This window comes from Ochotona princeps, chromosome 1, assembly GCF_030435755.1.
Source record: "Ochotona princeps isolate mOchPri1 chromosome 1, mOchPri1.hap1, whole genome shotgun sequence".
Lineage (NCBI taxonomy): Eukaryota > Metazoa > Chordata > Mammalia > Lagomorpha > Ochotonidae > Ochotona > Ochotona princeps.
In genome coordinates this window covers 111,817,218-111,839,495 of record NC_080832.1, presented here as the reverse complement: position 1 = coordinate 111,839,495, position 22,278 = coordinate 111,817,218, and the positions used below count along the sequence as shown (strand labels likewise).

The 22,278-nt window shown below is 60.2% G+C and overlaps 2 protein-coding genes across 4 annotated transcripts; one reads left to right on the top strand and one right to left on the bottom strand.

Moving 5' to 3' along the window:
- Window positions 1-248: 248 nt before the first annotated feature.
- On the top strand, window positions 249-1,955 carry RPL10A (ribosomal protein L10a). Its single transcript, XM_004590306.3, has 5 exons — window positions 249-400; window positions 522-602; window positions 924-1,072; window positions 1,477-1,649; window positions 1,757-1,955. The coding sequence occupies exons 3-5, from the start codon at window positions 1,015-1,017 to the stop codon at window positions 1,925-1,927; spliced, it is 402 nt and encodes a 133-aa protein (XP_004590363.2). The 5' UTR covers window positions 249-400; window positions 522-602; window positions 924-1,014; the 3' UTR covers window positions 1,928-1,955.
- A 1,141-nt stretch (window positions 1,956-3,096) lies between these two features.
- TEAD3 (TEA domain transcription factor 3) lies at window positions 3,097-21,818 on the bottom strand. Of its 3 annotated transcripts, XM_058664150.1 has the most exons (14): window positions 21,430-21,818; window positions 13,362-13,613; window positions 11,913-11,977; window positions 8,559-8,621; window positions 8,314-8,376; window positions 7,674-7,685; window positions 6,834-6,971; window positions 6,664-6,713; window positions 6,207-6,268; window positions 4,650-4,783; window positions 4,365-4,538; window positions 4,103-4,243; window positions 3,859-4,011; window positions 3,097-3,719 (listed from the first exon to the last, which is right to left on the bottom strand). In XM_058664150.1, exons 1-14 carry the CDS (start codon window positions 21,797-21,799, stop codon window positions 3,606-3,608), a joined length of 1,791 nt encoding a protein of 596 aa, XP_058520133.1. In that variant the 5' UTR covers window positions 21,800-21,818; the 3' UTR covers window positions 3,097-3,605. The 3 variants fall into 3 exon arrangements, with proteins under 3 accessions (XP_058520133.1, XP_058520134.1, XP_058520135.1); XM_058664151.1 differs by lacking the exon at window positions 8,314-8,376; XM_058664152.1 differs by lacking the exons at window positions 7,674-7,685; window positions 8,314-8,376.
- Window positions 21,819-22,278: the final 460 nt, after the last annotated feature.

The window sequence follows — 22,278 nt, the reverse complement described above, 5'->3', positions numbered from 1 at the left end:
CGGCACGACCCGCCCGGCCCCGGGCAACCAGCCGGTCGCGTCACACGCACTTCTCGCGAGAGCCGCAGTGCTACTTGAGCGCATGCGCCGGCCAGGAGTCCTTCTCTTCCGGTTATCGCGAGGCGAACAGTCATGAGGTATGGAGAGCTGTATGTTTGTATCCGCGTCCATCTGGCTTCTCCCGGTGCACTGTTGGGGCCGGGCGGAGTCGAGCGGGGTCCTCGAGCCGCCCTTTGCCGTGAGGCCGCTCTGGGCCCGAGTCAGCCGGGGGTTTGGGGTGGCGGCGCCCCGGGTCCTGAGCGCGCTCCGACTTGTGTCCTCACAGCAGCAAAGTTTCTCGCGACACCCTGTACGAGGCGGTGCGGGAGGTCCTGCACGGGAACCAGCGCAAGCGCCGCAAGTAAGGCGGGCAGGGCCGGCGCGGGGCGGTGGGCGCGGCGGGGGACGGGGCCGGAGCGGGCCGGGCGTCCGCGGGCCTGCGCTCCCCTGGCCGCTCACCTCGCCTGTCCTCCCTCCCCGAGGTTCCTGGAGACGGTGGAGCTGCAGATCAGCCTCAAGAACTACGACCCCCAGAAGGACAAGCGTTTCTCGGGCACCGTCAGGTTGGCACCGCTTGCACCCCACCCTGCCCCCCATGAGCCGAGGCCCGGCACGCGCGGGCTGCTGCTGCGCCAGGGGAGTCCAGACGTGCCCCGGGCGGGCCTGGCTGGACGGACCCCCACCCTGGGTCGTAAAACATGAGGGGAGGCGTGGGGAGGCCTTGGCCGAGCCCGCCGGCCGAGCCTGGGAAGCCGGGCTTGGCTGTTCGTGACACTGGACGCTCTGGGTAAGACTCCCAGACCCTCCCTGACCTGCCTGCGCCAACGGGGGGCAGCAGGACACCTGACGCGTGTGTGTGTGTCCCCCAAACCTGGCAACCACAGGCTCAAGTCCACTCCGCGCCCCAAGTTCTCGGTGTGTGTCCTGGGCGACCAGCAGCACTGCGATGAGGCCAAGGCTGTGGACATCCCCCACATGGACATCGAGGCGCTCAAGAAGCTCAACAAAAACAAGAAACTCGTCAAGAAGCTGGGTGAGTGCTGCGGTGGAGTTCCCAGGCAGGGACCCACTGGCCTTTGAGGAGGGATTTCGGCCTCGCACTGTGGGGTTTTCCTGTGGATACGCTGCGTGGCCAGCTGCTGGGGAGCTGTGGGTTAGGTGCTTCCTGAGTTGGTTCACCTGTGTGGCATTTGACATCTAGGGCCTGGTGTCCTAGGTTGTGAGATGACCAGGGATGTGAGCATGCAGGCTCTATCCTATGTGGACTGCAGTGTCCATTGCACTGCACGTGGGTATGGGCCAGATGTCAGGATCACTGAGGTGGGAGCTTAGCATCAGGCAGAGCTGGGTGGGGGGCGAGAATGTGGGTCCCGGTGAGGCCTGGAGGGAGTTGGCCTCTGCATGAGACCTGAGCACCCAGGGGCTTCTCATCACCAGCCAAGAAGTATGACGCCTTCCTGGCATCGGAGTCCCTGATCAAACAGATTCCTCGGATCCTGGGCCCGGGCCTCAACAAAGCAGGCAAGTTCCCCTCCTTGCTGACACACAATGAGAACATGGTGGCCAAAGTCGACGAGGTCAAGTCCACCATCAAGTTCCAGATGAAGAAGGTAAGGTGCACACTTACAGTTTGACTGGGAAATGAGTTCTGGATAGCCTGGTCCCTGAGGGAGGGCCGGGGTGCCCATGGTGCGAGCTGGTCATCTGCCTTCCCCAGGTGCTGTGTCTGGCTGTGGCTGTTGGCCATGTGAAGATGACCGACGATGAGCTTGTGTACAACATCCACCTGGCTGTCAACTTCCTGGTGTCGTTGCTCAAGAAGAACTGGCAGAATGTGCGGGCCTTGTACATAAAGAGCACCATGGGCAAGCCTCAGCGCCTGTATTAGGCTGTGCAATAAACCTGTGTGTGTCTGACCTGCCTGCGAGTGACCAGCCCCTGGAGTGGGTGGGCAAGCAGGGTCCAAAAGTGCCTCAGAGAGGCTGGGGTCCTCACATTGATGGCTGGTGTCAGTCTGTGCGCAGAAAGTGCCTGGCTGTGCTTTTTAAATGTTGACACATCTCAACTTTAGTTTTTAGACGGTAGCCTGGGTTTAAGCTAAGCAATGGATTGGGTAACTATTCTACAAGCGTACCTGACTCTTCAGGGAGAGTCTGGTTGCACTCCTCCCCAGTAGGTGTGCAGTGGTGTTTACACTCGAGCTGTCTGGGCACTGCTTATCTCCGACCTTGCATTTCGGTCTGGGATGCGCTGGGCATGCCATCTGAGTGGTTCTCCAGGACTCCCCAAATTAATAGAACTTGAAGCTTGGCCTTCACAGTGAATGAGGAGTGCATTTAATCCTACCAACCTGCTGGTTGGGCTGGCATGGCAAAGGATAGGGCAGCTGCAGCCCCTTAACAGGGAGAGGTCGGTCTTTCCCAGACTGCCACAGCAGTTTGCCCTATACCAGTCTTGTAGTAGAGGGGCCCAGAGCTCAAACTGAGCAGCAGGAGGGTAGGAGCTGGCCAGGTCTGCAGGGTTTCCCTGGGCAAGAAGTGAGCACAGTGGGAGTGACGTCAGGACCTGAGGGTCTCATGCCCATCTCGAGCTAACCAAAAATGTGGCACGTAGCTGGTCATGTGACTGACCCATTGAGAAATAACTTTAATTTTTGGAGCAGGAGCTGGGTCTTCAGGACCAGTGCCCTAACCTAGAGTCGCATTTGTGACATAACCCATCACAGCCTGACTTAAAAAATACATAAAAATATATATAATATACATTACAAAACCTAGGTGGGGCTTGGAAGTGGCCTGAGCGGTATGCAAACTGTGAGGGTCTTGAGGGAGGTTGGGCGGGGCACAGTACTTCATATGAGATAAATATCCAGAGGTGGCTGGTGGCAAGGGCTGGGAAACTGGTGGGTAAGGCCAGGAGGGAGCAGGACCTTCCAGGGTTCAGCAACCCCAAGTCTGGCAGAGAAGGGTATCAACTGCTTGCATGTCACTACAGGCTGGGGCCTGTCCCTGCACAGTGGCTCTTGGGGGCACCCAACAAGGAGCTGTTGTGGAGCCCCTCTACCACACAGAGGTGCTCTCCAGGCCCTCGGTGAGGCACCACACCCTGCCACAGGGAGGTAGTGTAAGCCAGGGCTCTGTCGCTCTCCCTGGGGCCTTAATGGGCCCAGCTTGCTGCAGGTTCTGAGGACAGCACCCTGAGGGGGACAGGAAAGGGGGGGCCCCCTCATCCTGAACCCACCTTGCCACTCCTTCCCACTGCACACTCCTAGGGTGGCCAATAGTCAATCCTGCAGGAGCCCAGAAGGGGTCCTTCATCCCCAGCCCTCTGTAGTCATTTGAGGTTGAGCAGAGCTGTGTGGGAGTGGGCCTGCTGCCCATGGCAGAGCCTCCCTCCTCTTCCACTTTAAAGCGCAGAACAGTGGCAGGGAGTGTGTGTGCTGGGCTTGGGTGGGGAGGTCGCCTGCATCCTGGGCCTGAGGCTCCATGGGTGGATGGATGAATCCTCGATCCTGGACCCCCCAGGGGTGCCAGTCCTGCATCCTTGTGATGGGCCCTGAGGGAACCCTAGTCTTTAACAAGCTTGTAGACGTGGTGCTGGGCCCCGTGCTCGCTGGTGGAGACTTCGAAGACAAAAGCAATGACCAGCAGGGTCTCCTGGGAGTCCCGGCTTGTGACCACCTGGAAGGCAGGCAGGAAGAGTCACAGTCAGGTGGAACAGGGCTAGGGGGCAGTGGCTGGCCAGACCCTCGTTCTCTCCGTGTTCCAGTCTGGTTTCTCCCGGAAACCCGCCCCCAGCCCCGCTGCCCGCCTGCCGCACCTGCAGGATGGTGAAGTTCTCCAGGACGCTGTTCATCATATACTTCTCTGGCAGGTGCTTGAGCTTGTGGATGAAGTTGATCATGTACTCGCACATGGGCGACCGGTGGATGCGGTACACGAAGCGCCCGTTCTCCAGTCTGGCGTACTCGGTCTGCAGACAGCCGCAGAGGAGCCGCCCTTTAAGCCTGGAACTCGCCCACTCCTCCTGGCCCTGCCACATCACCCTGGCGGCCCCCACTCACCTCCACCTTCTCCACCACCTGCTTGCCGAAGGAGCACACCTTGGTGGAGACGCTGATGGTCATGCTGTCAGCAGAGCTGTACTGGGAGCTGACCCCGTAAAAGGCGCCAGGGCCTTCCTGGATGGTGCTGTTGAGGTCGGCCTGTGGGCGAGGAGGGCCTGTGAGGTCCCCACCCCAGCACCTGCACACCCTACCCAAGGTCCCCAGCCTGGGCTGTTGTGAGAAGGCGGCCTGGCGAAAGGGCTGGTGGTGGGTGGCTTACCCAGAATTTGACGAGGAAGAAGGCATTGGGGGGCCCTTTTTCATAGAGCTCCTTCAGGCCTCCCTTCTTCTCGGGGAACTTGTCATAAATCTGTCGCACATCCACGGCCTCCAGGGGCGGGTCTGAGAAGGCGGGGTTGGTCTGGCCGATGTGCACAAACAGGTGTTTGCTGTACTGTGGGGAGGGGGACCCAGATGGGGTCAGGGGAGCAGGCCAGACCCCCACCCAGTGGCCCTAAGCTGCAGTGGCACAAAGCCTCACCCCCACCCTCACCAAACACGTTACCGTGTCAGGGTCTTGCTGCACCTCCATGAAGGCCGAGTATTCGAGGAGCCGCAGCCGGGAGGAGGCGATGGTGCGGTCCTGCCACACGGGCACAGAGGCAGCGGCTGGGGGCAGTGGGGCCAGGGGCTCGTAGCCTGGCAGGGAGATGGAGCCTGGTGTGTATATGCGCAGGCTCTGGTCCTGCCCTACTCCATCCCAGCCCTAGTGCACATTGTGTAGGGACTTGGGTTCACTTTTGAGTCCCCTCCAGCTGTGCTTGCACAGTGAACAACCTGCACAACTGCCAGCGCTGGTCCCAATGGTAATCTTCAAGGACATTTTCCCAGGTTGAACAATGTGGTACAGAAGGTTAAGTGGCTGGCTGGGACACTCACAACCCATACAGGAGTTGCCAGTTCTAGCCCCAGTTATCTGTGCTTCTGATTTGGCTTCCTGTTAATGTGCCTGGGAAGCAGCAGAGGATGACTCAAGTACTTAGATTCCTGCCACCCACACCGTTCCTTGTTCAGCTTAGCCTAGGCCTGGCTGTCACTGGAATTTGGCAAGTGATCAGTGGATGGAAGACCTCTCTGTTGTTCTGCCTTTCATATATATATAGCATATATAATATATATGATTTAGGGCCCAGCGCAGTAGTCTAGTGGCTAAATCCTCACCTTACATCAAGCAGGATCCCATGTGGATGGCAGTTTGTATCCCGGCTGCTCTACTTCCAATCAGCTCCCTGCTTGTGGCCTGGGAAATCAGTCAAGGATGGCCCAAAGCCTTGGGACCCTGCACCCACGTGGGAGACCTGGAAGAAGCTCCTGGCTCCGGATCAGGACAGCTCTGACTATTATGGCCAGCTGGCGAGTGAACCAGTGGATGGAAGATCTTTCTGTATCTCCTTCTCTCAGTATATCTGCCTTTCCAGTTTAAAAAAAAAAAAAACCTTAAAAATATATATGTATGTGATTTATTTATCAGCAAGGCATATTTACAGAGAGAAGGAGAGAGATCTTCCATTCACTGGTCCACTTGCTAAGTGGCTGCAGTGGCCACAGCTGAACTGATCTGAAGCCAAGCAGGAGCTTCTTCCGGGTCTCCCACACGGGTGCAGGGTCCCAAGGCTTTGGGCCATTCTCTACTGTTTTCCCAGGCCACAAGCAGGGGGCTGGATGGGAAGTGAAGCAGCTAGGATATGAACTGGTGTTTATATGGAATCTAGTGCTTGAGGGGGAAGATTGGCCTGTTGAGCCACCTGTGACACAGATTAATAGGAACACAAAGGAAGGAAGCAAAAAAGGAAAACAATGATTCCCAGAATCCCACCACTCAGAGAGGCCTGTTAAGGTTTCAGGGCACTTCCTACGGCAAGGCCATTTCTGACTCACAGAGCTATGAATGTGCTACACCCATAGTGGCGCGTGCGCCATGCAGGGTTCTGGAAGCCACATGGTGCAAGGTTAGAGGTGGTTCCAGGCTAGTCCTACCCCCACCCCTGTTCACACACACACACACACACACACACACACACACAGCTGCCCACTACCCCTCTCCCCTGACCAGGACACTTACTGCTGAGTGTTGGCGGCAGGGGTGGCTGGATGGGGTAGGCTGGCTGTGCAAAGGGCTTGATGCTGCAGACAGGGGCAGAGCAAGGTCAGAGGGCGCTCCTTCTCCATCATCCGGGACCCGTGGTGCACGGTCCCCCCACCCCATACCAGCAGCTGCCTGCACAGTTCCACCTCCAGAAAAGGCTGCTGTGTCTCACAGGTGATGTGCAAATGGCATGTGTATACCACCCCCGTCCCACTCCTTCAGGTCACTGGGCCTGGGCCTCGTCTTGGAACTGAAGAAAAACCCAGCATCCCGGCCTGCCTATAACATTACCTGAGGCACTGAGTGAGACACCCACACTCCTCCCGGCTCCCCTCCTCCCTGCTCTCCCCTGCTTTGCCTCAGAATATCAGCCTGGCTCAGCAGATGCCAGAACCTGGCTGAGGAGGGGAGGAAGAATGAGCACCATACTTACTCCTGAGAGGGTCCAGGCTGCTGTCCCAGGAGAGGGGGGCTGCTCCAGAACTGCAAGGGTGGGACAAGCCAGGGCCCTCAGTGTGCAGGGACGCCGTAGGGCACACCCCCACCACAGTGACCTCCCACCCCAACGCCTCCACCACCATGGCTGCAGTCAGGCCCCTGTACCCGTGAGGAAGTGGAGAAGACGGCCTGGGGCAGAGGGGAGGGGGGGCTGAACTTGTTCTGCAGGACACTGGCGGAGACAATCTGGGCAGAGGACATGGACGCCATGCTCTGGAGGGCTTTGTCCTTGGAGACCTGGTCCTGGAGAAGAAGGGTGACATGAGGCCAGGGCTCCGGGGGCCCCAGACTGGACATTACCCGCTCGCAGCAGAACCCAGTGTGCACAGGATTAACCCTAAGCAGATCTCCCACACTCTTTGTTCTGGGTCAGGGTGGATCTAATGGCTCAGCTGGCATCAGAGAAGCCGAGGCCCGGGGCCCACACCTGTGCTGTGAGCCCCTCGGGATCTGGAGTGCACACAGCTCTGGGAACTGCTGAGTTCCTTTCATTTACATATATTATATATAGGGGCAGGTGCAGGCTGCATTCTCAACAGGTTGAGCTGCACCTTGGGATGCTGGCATTCCATATTGGGGTGCCGGTTTGAGTCCCTGCTTTCCCCCTTCAGATCCAGCTGGCTCCCTGCTAACCTGCTGGGAGGCGAGGCCGAGGGCTAAAGAACTTGGATTCCTGCCACCCTTGTGGTGGGCCTAGAGTGCCTGACCCCTGGCTCCAGCCTGGTCCAGCCCTGGCTTACTGAAGGCACTTGGGGAGTAAACCAGCAGATGGAAGGTCTCACCCTCCCTCTCCTGTCACTCTGCCTTTCAAATAAATCTTAAAGTTTTAAAATAAACCAATAAAATTAAAAAGGTGCTTGCAAACCGTGAAAGCTGATTTCACAACCCTGTGTGACACAGAGGCCCTCTCCTCGCCCTCCCTCCGGGGCGGGAAGTACTACTCACCAGGTTCATGGCCTGTGAAAAGAGAGGGAGGAGGATTCGTCAGTGGGGCGGGGGACACGGCTTCCGGCCTCCTGCCACCACTCCCACAGGCTCGAGGCACGCCCACCTAGGGAACCTGAGCAAGCTTAGAGGCAGCTGTGGACCAGCCCCCAGGGGCTGCCTGCTCTGGGGTGCTGCCCTGGATGGTGGGCTACCCTGGGGCGCTCGGGGGGGCCGCCTCTGTCCTCCGGTCCCATGCTTGGGGAGTAGGGGAACGGGCGCTATGCCCCAACAAGGGATATGGCGAGAGGTCAGGGCCGTCACATCCTCATCTGCCACAGCAGACACAGACACACGGGCTTGTCACATCATGTGCCCCACAACCTGCTCACAGCCCACTGGCCAGCACCCAGAAGCCCCTCGCCCTGCCTGCTAGAAGTCCCCGTGCAGTTGGCAAGCAGCGTTCAGGAGGAAAAGAAAAAAGAAAGTGTAGACAAGCAGAGGTGGGCCTTTGGGGGGCGCTCAGACATCCTTCTACTACTAGGCTGGCAGTCCCCTGGTTCCTGCTGCTGCTTGCACTGTCCCTCTGACGGCATCTCAGCCCCAGGCCTGGGGCCAGAGAGGGGCTGGACCCGGTGACAGGAGCCTCCCCACCCCCTACCTTCAGCTTGGACTGAATCTCTCGAGATTTCCGCCTGGCTAGAACCTGCAGGTGGCTAGAGACCTGCAGAGAGAGAGGAGAGAGAGAGAGAGCAGAGAGAATGGTAGGAGAGGCCAGGAAAGAGCTCCAGTCGCAGAGGAGGCAGAGTGGGGGCCCAGAGCGGCCCAGCCTGCAGACAACAGCAGAGGTGCTGTGGGGAAGGGCCCGAGGCGGGGCTGGACGCCCCGGGCACGTGCCCAACATACCTTGATGCCAACCTGGTATTCGCGCACCTTCTTCCGAGCTAGAACCTGTATGTGGCTGGACACCTAGGGGCCGGCCCACGCCCCGCCAAAGAGGAAAACACAGACAGTGAGGAGGCACGCGTGGGGGCTGCGGGAACGGCGCACCCCAGCCCTCTGCTGCGCACAGCACCTGGCCAGGAGGGCGCTCCAAGAGCTGAAAGCCGACCTGAGCTCTGCCAGCCAAACTGCATGCCCGGGCACAGAGCTGGCCCTGGCCCAAGGACAGGAGTCTTTCCACCCGCTTCCTGCCCCCTTGGGAAGACAGGGCCACCTCTTCTGACTGGCAACTTCAGGGATGTGGACTCTAACCAGCCAGTCACGGGCAACATGCGCCTGCTGGCCAAGCTCTCCTCTGTGCGCCACTGGCCAAGTTCCATTCAACAGTCACTGGCCTAGATAAGCAGGCCTGTTCCTACTGCTACTGCGTAGCAAACGGCGTCTCCCTGACACACGTGTGGACCCTCCTCTCTACAGATGCACATAACAGGGACAGGGACACATCTGGACCCAAGAGGCACTCTCCTTGCAACCATCTCCTGGCACACCTGGACTAAGCCCACTCCATATGGGCATGCCCCTGGCTTGGGGCACTGGCTGGCACACAGACCCTTGCTGTGGGGGCTCTGCCCAGTACATCTCAGAGCCTTATGGGTCCCTGCTTCCCCAGCAGTTTCCAGAATCCCCAGATCCTCTCGACTACAGCCCACAAAGAACACTCTCTTTTTCTTCTCCATCACAGCTTGGAAGCCAATGTTGTGTGAGGCTGGGCAGCCCTGAGGCCCTTTGGTTAGAGTGTAGGAAGGTGCTGCAAAATGACTGATGATATCACACAGTGACATCACAGAGGCTTCTAAGCACACATGCCTCTGTGCTCCACGTCACACAGATGGGTTCAAATGCTCTTTATAGCCAACATCACGCACATGGTATGGACACATCCACTATCCCTGACTTACAGGCGACAGAACTGAAGCATGGTGAGGGAAGGCAAGGCAGGCATGTTACACAGCCCGTGCTAGAACTCGGATTCGGAGCCAGGTGGCCTTGGCTCAGAGCCCCCTGCGGCTTCACCACCCAGCCATGCCAGCAGCATGTGTCAGACACTTGAAGTCGGCGGGGTTTTAGCTCCCAAGGGATCTGCCAGCTGCTTTGTCAGTATGGAGACACGTACTTGTTACAAAGTGCTGCAGGGGTCTGGAAATAATTCACACTGTCTTCCTTTGCAAAAGTAAAATAAAAACTACCCCAGAAGTTGGTGCTTTGATATAGTGGGTAAAGCTACTACCTACTTGCCAGCATCTTATATGGTTACCTTTTGGGGTCCTAGCTGCTCCACTTCCCATCCAGTTCCCTGCTAATGACCTAGAAAACAGTGGCAGATAGCCTACGTCCTTGGAACCCTGCACCCACATGGGAGACCTGGCTCCCAGGTTCAGGCCAGGTTCAGCTCTGGCCATTGTGGCTATTTGGGGTGAACCAATATGAAAGTTCTCTCTCTTTCTCTCTTTAATTCTGCCTTTCAAATTAATTGATCAGTCTTTAAAAACCAAACCAAACATATGCTGTCAGTTGCTCTGTATAATACATGGTGACTCCTCGCAGCCATAGTACAGAGTACATAGAAGGAGTATTAAATATAAAATCCAGGATGTGAGGAAAGAACAGCTAGGAGAGCCCCATCCCAGCGAAACAGTCAAAATTAGTGGTTTTTCACATTCTAAACTTGCTGACAGCCGGCCTGGAAAACCTTGTCGTCTGGGATGCCTGCACAATGCTGCACGTGGAATTAGGAGCCTAGTGAAGGGCTGGCACTGTGGCTGGCTGGCAGCCGATCCAACCTCTGCATCACTTCTCATCCAGCTTCCTGCTCATGTACCTGGGAAAGCAGTGGACAGCCCAAGGGCTTGGGCTCCTGCCACCCACGTAGGAGATCTGGATGGAGTTTCTGACTCCTGGCTTCAGCCTGGCCTAGTCCCAGCCATGTGGTCATTTGGGAAATGAACCAGTGGATGGAATATCTCTCTTTCTCTATTCTGCCTCACAAATAAACAAAAATAAATCTGAAAACAAGAAGAGGATGGCCTCGCCCCAGGCCTTAGTTGAAAGTGACAAAGCTTAATGATTACTTTGACAAGCAAGTCTCTGTGACCAGGGAGAGCTCGCCTCTGGAACAGCAGTCACAGCAGCGGTTCCTAGCCAGCCTCTTGGTCTCATTGACTCACCAAAAGGCCATGGAACCAAGGCTAGGCTGCAGTTCACGTGGGATCTTCCAAGAAGTTCATGAAAAATGTGCATTACAAAAACACTAGGCATGGGTTTCTTACGGCATGGAACCCGTGGACCAGTGTTCCTGGACCACTCTCTGGACCATTGTTCCTGGCCACCAGACCCGAGGGGACAGGTGGCCTGGTGGGGCCACCCCCTGATGTTTCTCTCCCTGCTGCCTGAAGCTCAGAGGTGGGGAGACGGGGTCTTGAAGACGAAGCCCAGGCTGGGCAAGGGAGGGGACATGAGGTAGGGGCGTGAGCAGGTCACACCTGCCCAGTGCACAGTCACACAGAGAGGTGGGGAGGGCGGAGGGTCAGCACTGACCTCTGTTCCCTCGCCCAGCCTTCCTCCTGCCTGCCACCCACCAGTGCCCCTCTAGGTTTCTATCACCACACTTTCCAGGATGGCAAACTGTCATCGCCTAGTGTGCCCAGCTCACTTTCACCTTCACCTGGCCCTCTTAGTTCCCTGCCTAACACCTCCACTCCCTGTATAGTACCCTTCTGATGGGGGGCACCCTCCTGCTGCTCCTGCTGCCCGGAGCAGGGCAACTTGTCCCCTAGGGCTCTTGCAGCAGGGCCTCCACACCTCAGCCCGTCCACTCACCTCTGCAGTCCTGGCTCTTTCCTGCCCCATGGGTTGGGTCCTGGGGCACCACCTGCCAGCCAAGTAGCTTTGAGGTAACTAACTTCCCTGGGTCGTGATTTCCTTCTGTGCAACATGAGGATAATGACCTCAAAGGTGGATCTGCTCCCTTCCCTCAGCCTGGCAGACTCCCAACTTCTTAAAGACACCTCCGCTGGGAAGCCTTCCCAGCCTTCCCTGGCTTAGACTCTTGTATCTTGCTGGACTGTGCCCTGCTGCTCAGCCAGGCCTCCCTCCTCTGTACTAGTTCTCCATCTTGCTGGTTAACCAGTAAACCACCTGGGCCAGGCTCCCTGGGCAGAGGATCTGGGTCCCTGGCAGCTCTGAGGAGGGCAGTGGGACAGCACGGTGGCTGAAATGGCTGTGAGGGCAGAGGGGCTTCAACACAAACTGTTTCCCTACCTGCTTTCTCGTCCGAGTCTTCCCTGTCCTCAGTTTGATGTAGCGTGCGATCAGCTCATTTCGACCTAGATTGTGGGAGGAGAGAAAAAAACACAAAAAGTGGGCAAAGGGAGGAACTGGGGCTAGAGACACGCCCCTCCTTGCAGGAAACCCTGCAAGCAGGGTGGGAGAAAGCGGCAGGAGAGTCAGGGACCGAGGGGTACACAGAAGAGGGGAAAAGAAGGGCAGGACACTTGACAGGCCACCCTGCAGACAGACTGGGGCTGCAGGTCTCAGGACACTGGGGCCGCCAAGGACCAGCAAAACATTCCCTGCCCCCTGCACACCCATGAGAGACATGGACGGGGCTCCTGCTATGCAAGGAGACCCTGGAAGAAAGGCGTGGATGGCCTCCAGCTTGCCTCCTACACTGACAGTCTGTGTCAAGATGTGTCACCATGACCTTGCCTGTCACCCCATGTCACCGTCACCAATTACGTGTCTCTGCCGCCCTGGGAGCCTGGGGCCAGGGGCTCCGGTCTGCTGCACAGGTCCAGCTGACCCGTGCCTGAGGACCTGGCTCTGCAGGTGCTGGGGCATGCAAACATGTAGCTGGGTTTCTGTCCACCTCTACCCTCAATTCAGGCTCCTTGTCCCCCAACTCCATGGTCTCCCCAGAACAGCCACATTCCCCAAATTCCTCTCCTGTGACAGAACCAGCCCAGTTACTCCTCCTCCCCCGACCCCCCTGCGGCCCCTGCCCCGCTGGGCCCCTCTCCCCCTCCCTCCACCCTGTCTAAAAATATCCCATGGGGCTGCCCCAGCCATTGGCACAGCAGTTGAGGGGGGCAGCTTCCCCTGCCCTCCTAAACATCTGCCTGCCCCTATCCCCCACCCCAAGTGGGCTCTAATGCTAAGAGCCAGCCCCTGGGGTCTCCACACCGGCTGAGGTTCTGGCTGCTGGCAGGGTGGGCCTCCATCAGCCTGGCACTACTGGGAAGACCTGGGGTGCAGGATAGCAGGAACCAGCCTCAAGGTCAAGTCATGTCCAAAGTGCAAATCTGCCCACCCTCTGAGGGGCACCCTGCTCAGAGAGTGACTGTGTGACCTGCTAAGCCTTGCCCCGGTCATCCTCCCTCCCCTCCTTCCCCCCAGGGCAGGGACCCTCTTCCAGGCTTGGAGCAGACTGGACTGACTGACCCAGTTTCCTGGGCCCACTGAGTCACTCAGGCCAGCACGGGAAGGAGCAGGCGGGCACGGGTGGGGGTGCAGGCTGCGCTGGATGGGGGTGGGGGGCAGCCTTGTTTACGAGGAGGATCCGGACATACAGGCTCACACGCCCAGACTCGCCCCGTGGCGGGCTGGCGGGCCTCCAGGTCTTCACCAAACCGGTTGGGTGAGGGGCTGGAGAGCAGGGGGAGGGGCGGGGAGGCCAGTGCAGTGTCCCCCGCGTGCCTCCCGCGCACGCACCATACATCTTGCCCTCGTCCGACAGGATGATCTTGCGGCGGCCGCAGGGCGGGTAGATGGCCAGGGCCTCCTGGAAGCTCTGCTCGATGTCCGGGCTCCACACGCCCTCGGCATCGTTGTCCAGGCCCTTGTCCAGGCCCTCGGGCCCATCCTCCCGGGCCTCGCCGGGGCTGCTGCTGGCGTTCCAGCTGTTGGACGCTATTGTGCTGGTTGCTTCGGGCTCTGGGCCTGAGCCCACTGGGCTGCCTGAGCCTATGAGGGGTGACACAGAGGATGTTAAGAGCCTGGGGGTCCCCCCTGATTCTAGTTATTCTCCCACCCCATGCCCATCCCAGGGGCAGGTGCTCCAGGTTGAGATGGAGGGAAAATAGGGCGTGGTTTATTCAGAGCAGTGTGACCTTGGACAAGTTTCTTCAGCTCTCTGAAAAATGAAAGGGTCTGGGCCCGGTGGCGTGGCCTAGCGGCTAAAGTCCTTGCCTTGGAAGCCCCGGGATCCCATATGGGCGCCGGTTCTAATCCCGGCAGCTCCACTTCCCATCCAGCTCCCTGCTTGTGGCCTGGGAAAGCAGTCGAAGATGGCCCAAAGCTTTGGGATCCTGCACCCGCGTGGGAGACCTGGAGGAAGTTCCAGGTTCCTGGCTTCGGATCAGCGCGCACCAGCCCGTTGCGGCTCACTTGGGGAGTGAATCATCGGACGGAAGATCTTCCTCTCTGTCTCTCCTCCTCTCTGTATATCCGGCTTTCCAATAAAAATGAATAAATCTTTTAAAAAAAAAAATGAAAGGGTCTGTCTCCTTGAGGTCATGAGGGCTAAGATTTAAATGACCGCAGCCACAGTGCCTGGTACAGGACCAGACGTGACCAATGGCAGGGATAACAGAGCCTAGCATCTCATGCTGGTTTGTTCTTCTCCATGCCATCAGGGAGCAAATCGAGGGACGCCCAGAGGAGCCAGAAAAGAAGCAGCAGCAATGGTAGGGGCTCCCCCAGGAGTGCTCAACCCCTCCTTCCTGCTGCCGGGTCCCCAGTAGGAAACTGCCCCAGTCTCAAGAGCCAGGCGTGGCTTCACCTTCCCCTGGATAAGCCATTGTGGAGAACCCTGACTGGGCAGAGTGGACTCAGGAGTTCCTGCAAGAAGGGAGACTTGGCTGGCTGGCTGGCTGGCTGGCGATGCAGCAGCTGAGAAAAAGTGCCTGGTCAATAGCTTCTCACTCAACCCACCAGCTCCTCCACCCCACTTTTGGTGCCAGCACCTCCAGGCCCCACAGCAGTAGGAGTAGCCTATAAACCGCCCGAATGGCTACCCCTACCTTGGTCCACACAGTGGATGGGCCTGGCTCTGTAAACTTGAGTTCCCTGTCCCTGCCAGGCCAGGCAGGGGTTACTAATCCAGCCCACATCCACATTCAGCCTGTGCCCCCAACACACTCACCCCAGCGCCCCCTACAGCAACACCCCCAGCCCCATTCTCAGTGTCCATCAGGACCCGGGGGGATGGCTAGACCCTGAAACTAGTGGGAGAGGTGCAGAGTGGACAGGCGGGGACTGTCAGACCTGCAGGGAGTCCTGTTGGATGGGTAGGGGTAGGTTCCTTCCTCGGGGATGCCAGCTTCCTTGGGAGGGCCTTAGGGACAGGAAAGGGTACTAGGAGGGCCTAATCTCAGGTGTGGGGTCAGATTTCGCATCCCCACTACTAATACTTGCCCCACGGCCGGTTCAGAGCCTCTGCTGTACTACCTCATTTTATCCTCGCGGTAACCCCATGGGCAAACGCTATTTCCACTTTACAAACACAGTGGGGAAAGAGCTTGCCAAGGACACACAGTGTGCAGGACTAGAGATGAATTCTGGACCTAGGGAGTTTGGCTTCAGTCTGTGACCCAAGAGGGACAAGGCAAGTGGGGGTGGGGGTTGGAAGGAGCTGGGATGGATGAAGGCCTGGCTGTGAGGGCAACTACAGGGTCTGTAGGGCGTCCAGACCCCTGCACCACAGCACACCAGGGCCCTCCCTCTGAGACCCCTGCGGAGTCTCTCCCATGGCCCGTATTCAGTCTGGCGGGGAACTCGGGCACTGGGCAATGTTGTGGGGATAAAGGCTCGCCAGGTACCCGTGGGATACTGCCAAGGGGCTGTCAGAAGGGGAGGAAAAGAAAGAGGGGCTGTGATGGGCTAAGACCACTCTCCTCCAGCTGGGGCCCAGCGCCTGGGGGGGCCTGGCAGCCCAGGACTGTGAATGACAACTTGCCTGCCTCCCCCGTAGCAGCAACCCCCCTCCGGGTGATGTCAGCCCCGCCCCGCCCCCCGCGGGAGCACTGTGGCCAAATATGGCGAACGCTGCTGCACTTGGGAGCTGGGACGGAGAGGGGGGGCAGGGCGGGCGGCCCCTGGCTGGGACCGCTGGCAGCTGCTGGGGGGGAGGGGAGGCGGGGGCGGCCCATGGGTCAGGTCAGGGAGACCAGCGGGACCACCATGCCTCTTGCTGGCTCCTCGGCACACGCCAGACCCACTGTCTAGAACAGTGGTGCCCACTGATGTGGCAGGCAGGTGGCACCCCCAATCCACAGCTGTGTATGGGTGTACACATGTGCAAATGTGTGTGTGTGTGTGGTTTGCACCCTCATGCAAGGCACACAGGTGGGCAGAGGCAGGCAGATAGCAGGCCCAGGGTCCCTGTGTGAAACCTCCACACAGCCTGGGCAGAAAAGAAGGGTCAGCTCTGCTGGGGATGAGGGCAAGGTTGCCCCCACCCTCGCTAGATGCAGCCCCAGGTAGGGTGGGTACGGGCTCCCTGACAAGTGTGGGGCTCACAGTGAGCAGGCAGGAGGGTTTGGGGAGGGGGCAGGAAGGCAGCCGGGCAGGTTGAGAGGGCCAGATTTCTGAGCCTCACCTAGCTGGGAGGAAGGAGTGGTGCAGCCAGTGGCCACAGAGCAGGCCGAGAGAAAGAAGGCTGGCCTGGGACGGCAGGGGAGCGTGTGTGAAGTGGAAAAGCAAGACCACCGAGCCAAGGCTGGTGGGAGAGTCACTCAGAGGCTGGGGAGGTGGGCTGTGCCAGGGCCAGAGGCAGAGGCAGAGCAGGATAGAGGGACCCTGATCACAGACAGTCTGGGATGCCACGCTGGACTGGGGAAGAGAACAATGACTGCCCTCATGAGACCCAGAGCCCCAGAGCTCTGAGCAGGGCCACAGGGACAGAAGAGAAAGGCCAATAAACTCAGACAGGACAGGCCCCAGCCAAGGAGGGGTGGCCAGGAAGCCGGAGGCCAGGAGAGACCCAGGCAGAGGGAGTGGCAAGGTTTGCGGGGCGGCGGGCATAGCTAAGGCAGGAGTCAGCACACCTGTCCCCCTGTCCCCCAGGCCCCTTGCTCTATACCTCACAGCCAGGCCCCCTGACCCCCTGCAAACCCACTCTCCTGGTGGACTCTCGTCCTGCACCTCCATCTGACCAGCCCCACCTGCTTTCCCCATCCCCTGGCTGGGCCCTTTGGGGCTCACAAGGTGCCTCAGGATGGGGGCAGGGATGGGATGGGGGTTAGGAGGCCGGGTGAGCAGGCTTTGGGGCCTTCCGGGAGATAAGGGGCATGCTGCTGCCCACTCCCCAGCCCCGGGGCCAGATCTGCCGGAAGAACTGGCCAGACAGCTCCAGGGAGGAGGCCAGAGCCAGGGCAGCTGCTGAGGCCTGGACCCCTACCCCCATCACCCTGCACCAGGCCTCCAGGCCTCTTCAGGTGGGGGAGGAGGGCCAGGCGGTGTGAGCGCTGGGCTCCACAGGAGCGCTGCCCTGCTGGGGGGCCCGGGACTGGGTGGGCTCCTCCCCGTGGAAGCCCAGGCCCTGGGTCTAGCAGGCAGCAGCTCTGGGAACTCCGGTATCCAAGGGCTCTCCCTGAATGTGCTTGATGTCCTCACTCAGAGAAGATTGGCCAAATCAGCAGTCCCCCCACCCCTGCTGAGTGCCCCTGCTTGCCCAGGTCAGGCCGCACTAACCTCCCCCCCAGACCAGGGGGACTGGGGATGGGAGGGCAGCAGAATAAGGCTCCCCACCCCACCCCGCCCCCACCACAGGCCAGCTGTTCTCCAGCTGCCAGAGGCTCCCACCCTACAAGTGGCTGGGGCTCTGCCTGGGACGCGGCTGGGGTAGGGGAGGGGAGGAGAGGGGGTTTGCCATCCCCCCTTCCAGCCTGAGGACCCCAGAGGGACCGTGCCAAGTGGGCCACACCCCACCAGGCTGTGAAGGACTCTGCTCCCTGCAGTGGGGGCTTGAATCTTCCAGGAGGAAGCAATTTGCAGATGCCAGGAGGAGGGAGTGGGGGCTGTCTCCTCCTTCTCCTCCCCCTCCCACCCTTCCCGGTTTATTAATGTGCTTCTAATTTGGGAATCAAGACTAGGGGGCCCTCCTCTCCCACCACATGGGGTAGGATGGCTCCTCAGGGCTTCCTTTCCTGCTCAGAGTTCCCATGTCTGATGTAGAGAAGGGGCCCAGCTCCCAGACCCTCCACCTCATTTCCTCCTGGGACACCCCTCACCTGCTCCTCCTTCCAGGGAGCGGGGGAGTGTCAGGTAGCCAATGAAGAACAGGCTAAGGAAGTGGGGGGAGAGTCAGCTGCAGGTTTCCCAGATCTCAATCATCCCGCCTTGCCCCTGGTAACCCCAGGAGCTGTCACCCTAAGAGGCTGCGCCCCTACAAAGGGCAGTTGGCTGGTGCCGTTCCTCTCCGGCTCACAGTCACACCCTCACAACCACATCTGGAAATTGCACTCTGCTCTTTTTCCAAAGATGGACCATGTTAGCCATTTTTACGGGCACAATTCAGTGGCATTAATCATTCTCCCAGTCTTCACGGTTACCTTTTCTAGAGTATTCCATGTCGTCACGTGCACTGGCGCCCAGGCCCTGTCTGGCACAGCTGCCCTGTCTGGTACCCACACACCACGCTCAGACAGTGACCACCCAAGGAGCCGTCTTGGGCCTGCCCCACACATCGGGTGGCTTCCTAACACACAGCTGCTGTGATTTGCACACGTGTCCCTGTGTCCGGGGACACGGCCCGCCTGCATGTCGTGCCATGGTGAGCGGATCTTGTCATTTCACTTGTCACAGACACGGACCTGTCATGAACTCGTTACACACACAGGTCACATACACCACAGGCTCAAAATACACACACACACACACACACACACACACACACACACATATACATCAGCACACAGCGGTGGAACTGTTTATACCAACGGACACATCCTGTGTCACCAGGAGACACACGTGTGCAGCAGCACACCGCAACGCTGGTGGCACGCGCTGTGTGTCACAGCGACTCACGCCCCGTCTCAGCAGCACCCCCTCCTTAGCAGCACCCCATCCTTGGCCTTCCCTGGTGTCCCCACACCCTTCCTCCACCCCCAGCTCCATGATCCCCCCCACGCTCCCATTTGCCTCTATCGCTTCCTGTCCTCTCGGCTCTGGCAGGGAGCACAGGAAACAATCAGCACTCTAGGAAACCCCAAGGCCCGGGCTCTGGGGATGCCTTCCCAGCTACAGAGGGAGGTAGAGTCCGCTCTCCTCTACCACCTGCCGGGAGTGGGCTGCAGGCAGCTCTGGACAACGACCTCAGCTGGCAGGAGGGGCGGGCAAAGCCGAGGGCGGGGGGAGCACCATGTGACCCACAACCCCTCCCCCAGCTCTGGCTGGGGAAGCTGCTGTTGCCCAGAAGCCCCCTGGGAGGCCTGGGCTTCTCAAGGCCACCCCAGGGACCCACTATTTTCTGCTGTCACAGGAGCACCTTCCCGCTCCCTCCTAGGAAGCTGCAGCACTCATGCCATGAGGGCTCCCGGCTCTCTGGGGCCTGGGACCATCAGCTCCCCGTTTCTCTTTGCTCGCCAAGCACTGACCCCTCTGCTCCTCCCTTCCAGAGCCCTGAGCTGGGGAGCCTGACAGCTTGGACCTCCACTCACCTACCACACAGAGCCCCTGGTGTGGGGGTGTCCCAGGAGAGGCTGGCAGGAGGACAGAGACACAGACCAAGTGGCCACTGCACAAGAGCCACCCCTGGGTCCTCTTGCCACGTGAACAGCCATGTTCCCCCAGCGGCCCCAGGCCTCCCCATCCTTTGACACCTGCCTTCGGCAGCCTCTTCCGCCACATTCATCTGCTTTAGCCTGTCTTCAGTGACGCCTGCCTCCTTCCCTGGGTCACCCCCGGATCCACCACCCACTCACCTCTCCAGAACTCACTGGCTTCAGAGATAGAATCTCTGGGAGGCACTCAGAGACCCGGGGCCTGAGAAGTCATGTACTCTAAGCAGGGAGACTCTAAGATGGCCCAGCTTGTCAGAGGACCAGATAGGAACACAACCCTAATTCCCTGCCCTTCTCTGCTCCAGAGTTCTCCCTCCCTGTCCCAGCGTCAGGGTCTGCAAACCCCAAGGCAAGGGGGTGGAGGCACAGGACTACACACACACACACACACACACACACACACACACACAAATGCAGCTCCCTCCTGCCAACCAACCACTGACCAATCCACTCAGCCATTCCCCAGCCCAAATGCACTCATTAGCATTAATTACGGTGCCCTCCCTAGGTTGAGTGGAGGAAAGCCGGGAACCGGAGACTTCTTGTGGATCCTGGCCCCTCCCTGAGGAGGGACATCCATCCTGAAGTCACACTGACCAGAAAACCTATTCCTGAAGGAGATACCTGCTGCCTCCCTGGCAGAGCGGGGCAGGGACCCAGAAGAATAGGAAACTACAACCTTGCTTCTTTTTTTTTTTTTTTGGTAGGGGGAGTAGGTCTAGGGGAGGGGCGTCTTAGAGCAAGAGGCTGCAGGAGTTTGGAAGGGACAGACATGTAATTCCCTTCCCGCCACCCCCACCTCATGGACAGCAGAACTGTCCCTCTTTGCCCCAGGCTGCCCCCAGCATCCGGCCTAGCACCGAGGTGGAACATGTGTTCCCAGAGCCGGCCGCAGCAGGCCCTGCTTACAGGCACCAGCCCCTTTGCGCCGTGTCCAGCCCCCACCCTCAGCCCCTGCCTCCTGGGCTGCAAGTCCAGGCCTGACACGGTTCTGCCTTTACCTGGAGAGCAAGGTGAGACACGGAAGCAAGGCAGCAGCCCCTGAAACACCCTCCCCAAAGGCTGCCTGTCCCCCACCCCGCTTCGTCCAGACCTGTTCCTGCCTCGGCCCCTCCCCGGCAGAGGGGGCAGAGTGGGGTCTCCATGACACTGCCCTTGGGGCCTGGCTGGGAAACAGAGGCAACCCAGTCCCCAATTCTCCCTCCCAGGCAGGAATAGAGGGTAGGGCAGACAATGGAGGGGTCTGGAGCGGGCCTGGGAGTTGAGCCTCCTTCTAACTCGCTGAAGTCCAATCGCGACCCTGAGGACGTCGTGGGGCGACCAAAACCCCAAAGCAGCCCTCTCCCGGAACTAGGTGCCCTGGAACCCCCACTCGGAGGCAAGCGGCACAGGCAGGGGGAAACCCAAGCTCCTGACTCTCGGAGGGGCACACACCCAGGGCACGCAACTTTACTTTTAGGCACCCTCCCAGCCACCCAGCGCCGCAGCGGGACACAGCGCGCAGGCACCGGCCTGGGCGCCGGCAGCCGGGCCCGAGGCCTGCGTGGAGCTGGGGCCCGGCGGGTTCCAGGAGTCCAAAGGGCGGCGGAGACCGGGACTGGGCGCCCCGGATGCGAGCTCCCGGCTGGCAGGCCCCGGCCAGCCGTGTGCCCCCACAGCCCGCACCCCTGGCGCGGCACGGTGGCGCCGGGGCATGGCACTGGGGGGGGACACGATCGTCTGGCTTCCCTAACCTCCCCCGATCCACTCGTCCCGGGCGCGGGGCGGAGGGGTGGGGTGAGGCGGTGGAGGGGGAGACGGACGGTGGGGAGGCGGGGCTTCCCTGAGAGTTCGTCTCCCCCTTTGCCTCCCAAACTTCCCGGCACCCACATCTGGGGCTCGCGTTCTGGCTGGACAATAGCTCGGGGATCCAGCCCCTCTCGAGAGCCCCCCATCCAGACCAACCAACCAACTCCCTCTCGCGAACAGGGCCTCCTGCCGGCGTCCGCCGGGCTTACCTGGTCCGAGCTCGGGGGGGCGCTCCGGCCGGGCCGCTCCGCCGGGCCCGAGAGGGACTGAGAGAGGGGGGCCGGGGAAGGGGGGTCGTGGGGAGGGGGCTGGCCGGAATGTGCGGAATGAGCCGGGCTGGAGCGGGAGGCGCCGGGCGCGGAGGAGGGAGCGAGCGGGACGGAAAGTTTGTGTTGAGGAGCCGGGGCGGGGGGTGGGGGTTGCGGGAGAGGAGGCGGGGCGCGCGCGCGCGGGGGCCGGGCCTTGACCGGGAAGGCGGAGCCGCTCGGGGTCTGCCCACTCCCGCGACCGCCGGACCCCGGGCTCCAGGCGGACCGGGCCCGGCCGGGACACCCCCTCCTTGCCTCCCGACACAGCCATGGACCCCGCCTAGCCTCGGCGCCCCGGGCCCCTACCACACTGCAGCACTGTGCGGACACTCGGGGCTCCGGCCTGGGGCGGGGTCCAGGGCGGAGCTCCCGCCTGGCGGGCCGGATTGCTTGCGGTGCGGGGGCCGTGGGTGCCGCGTCACGAGCACCCCGGCGGAACCCTAGTGCACGGGCCGCCTCAGGGCTTGCCTGCCCCCAACCCCCCGCCACGTCCCGAGCTGCCCAGGCGGAGCGCCCCCTCTCGCTCGCCCGCCCGCCCCCCCCAACTCCCGGGGCTCCCAAGCCCGGCTCCGCCCTTGACGGCTGCGCCCGGCCTGCCCGGACCCGGTTTGTCTGGTTCTCCCCGAGAGGCTTGTTTCTCGAATTTCTGTCTTTCTCTCTCTTCCCGGACCTCCGGGGCCCTCCCTCTCAGCCCGGCTTCTTGGGGGCCCCAGCCGCGAAGGGGCGGGGGACAGGGGAGCAGGCGCGGCC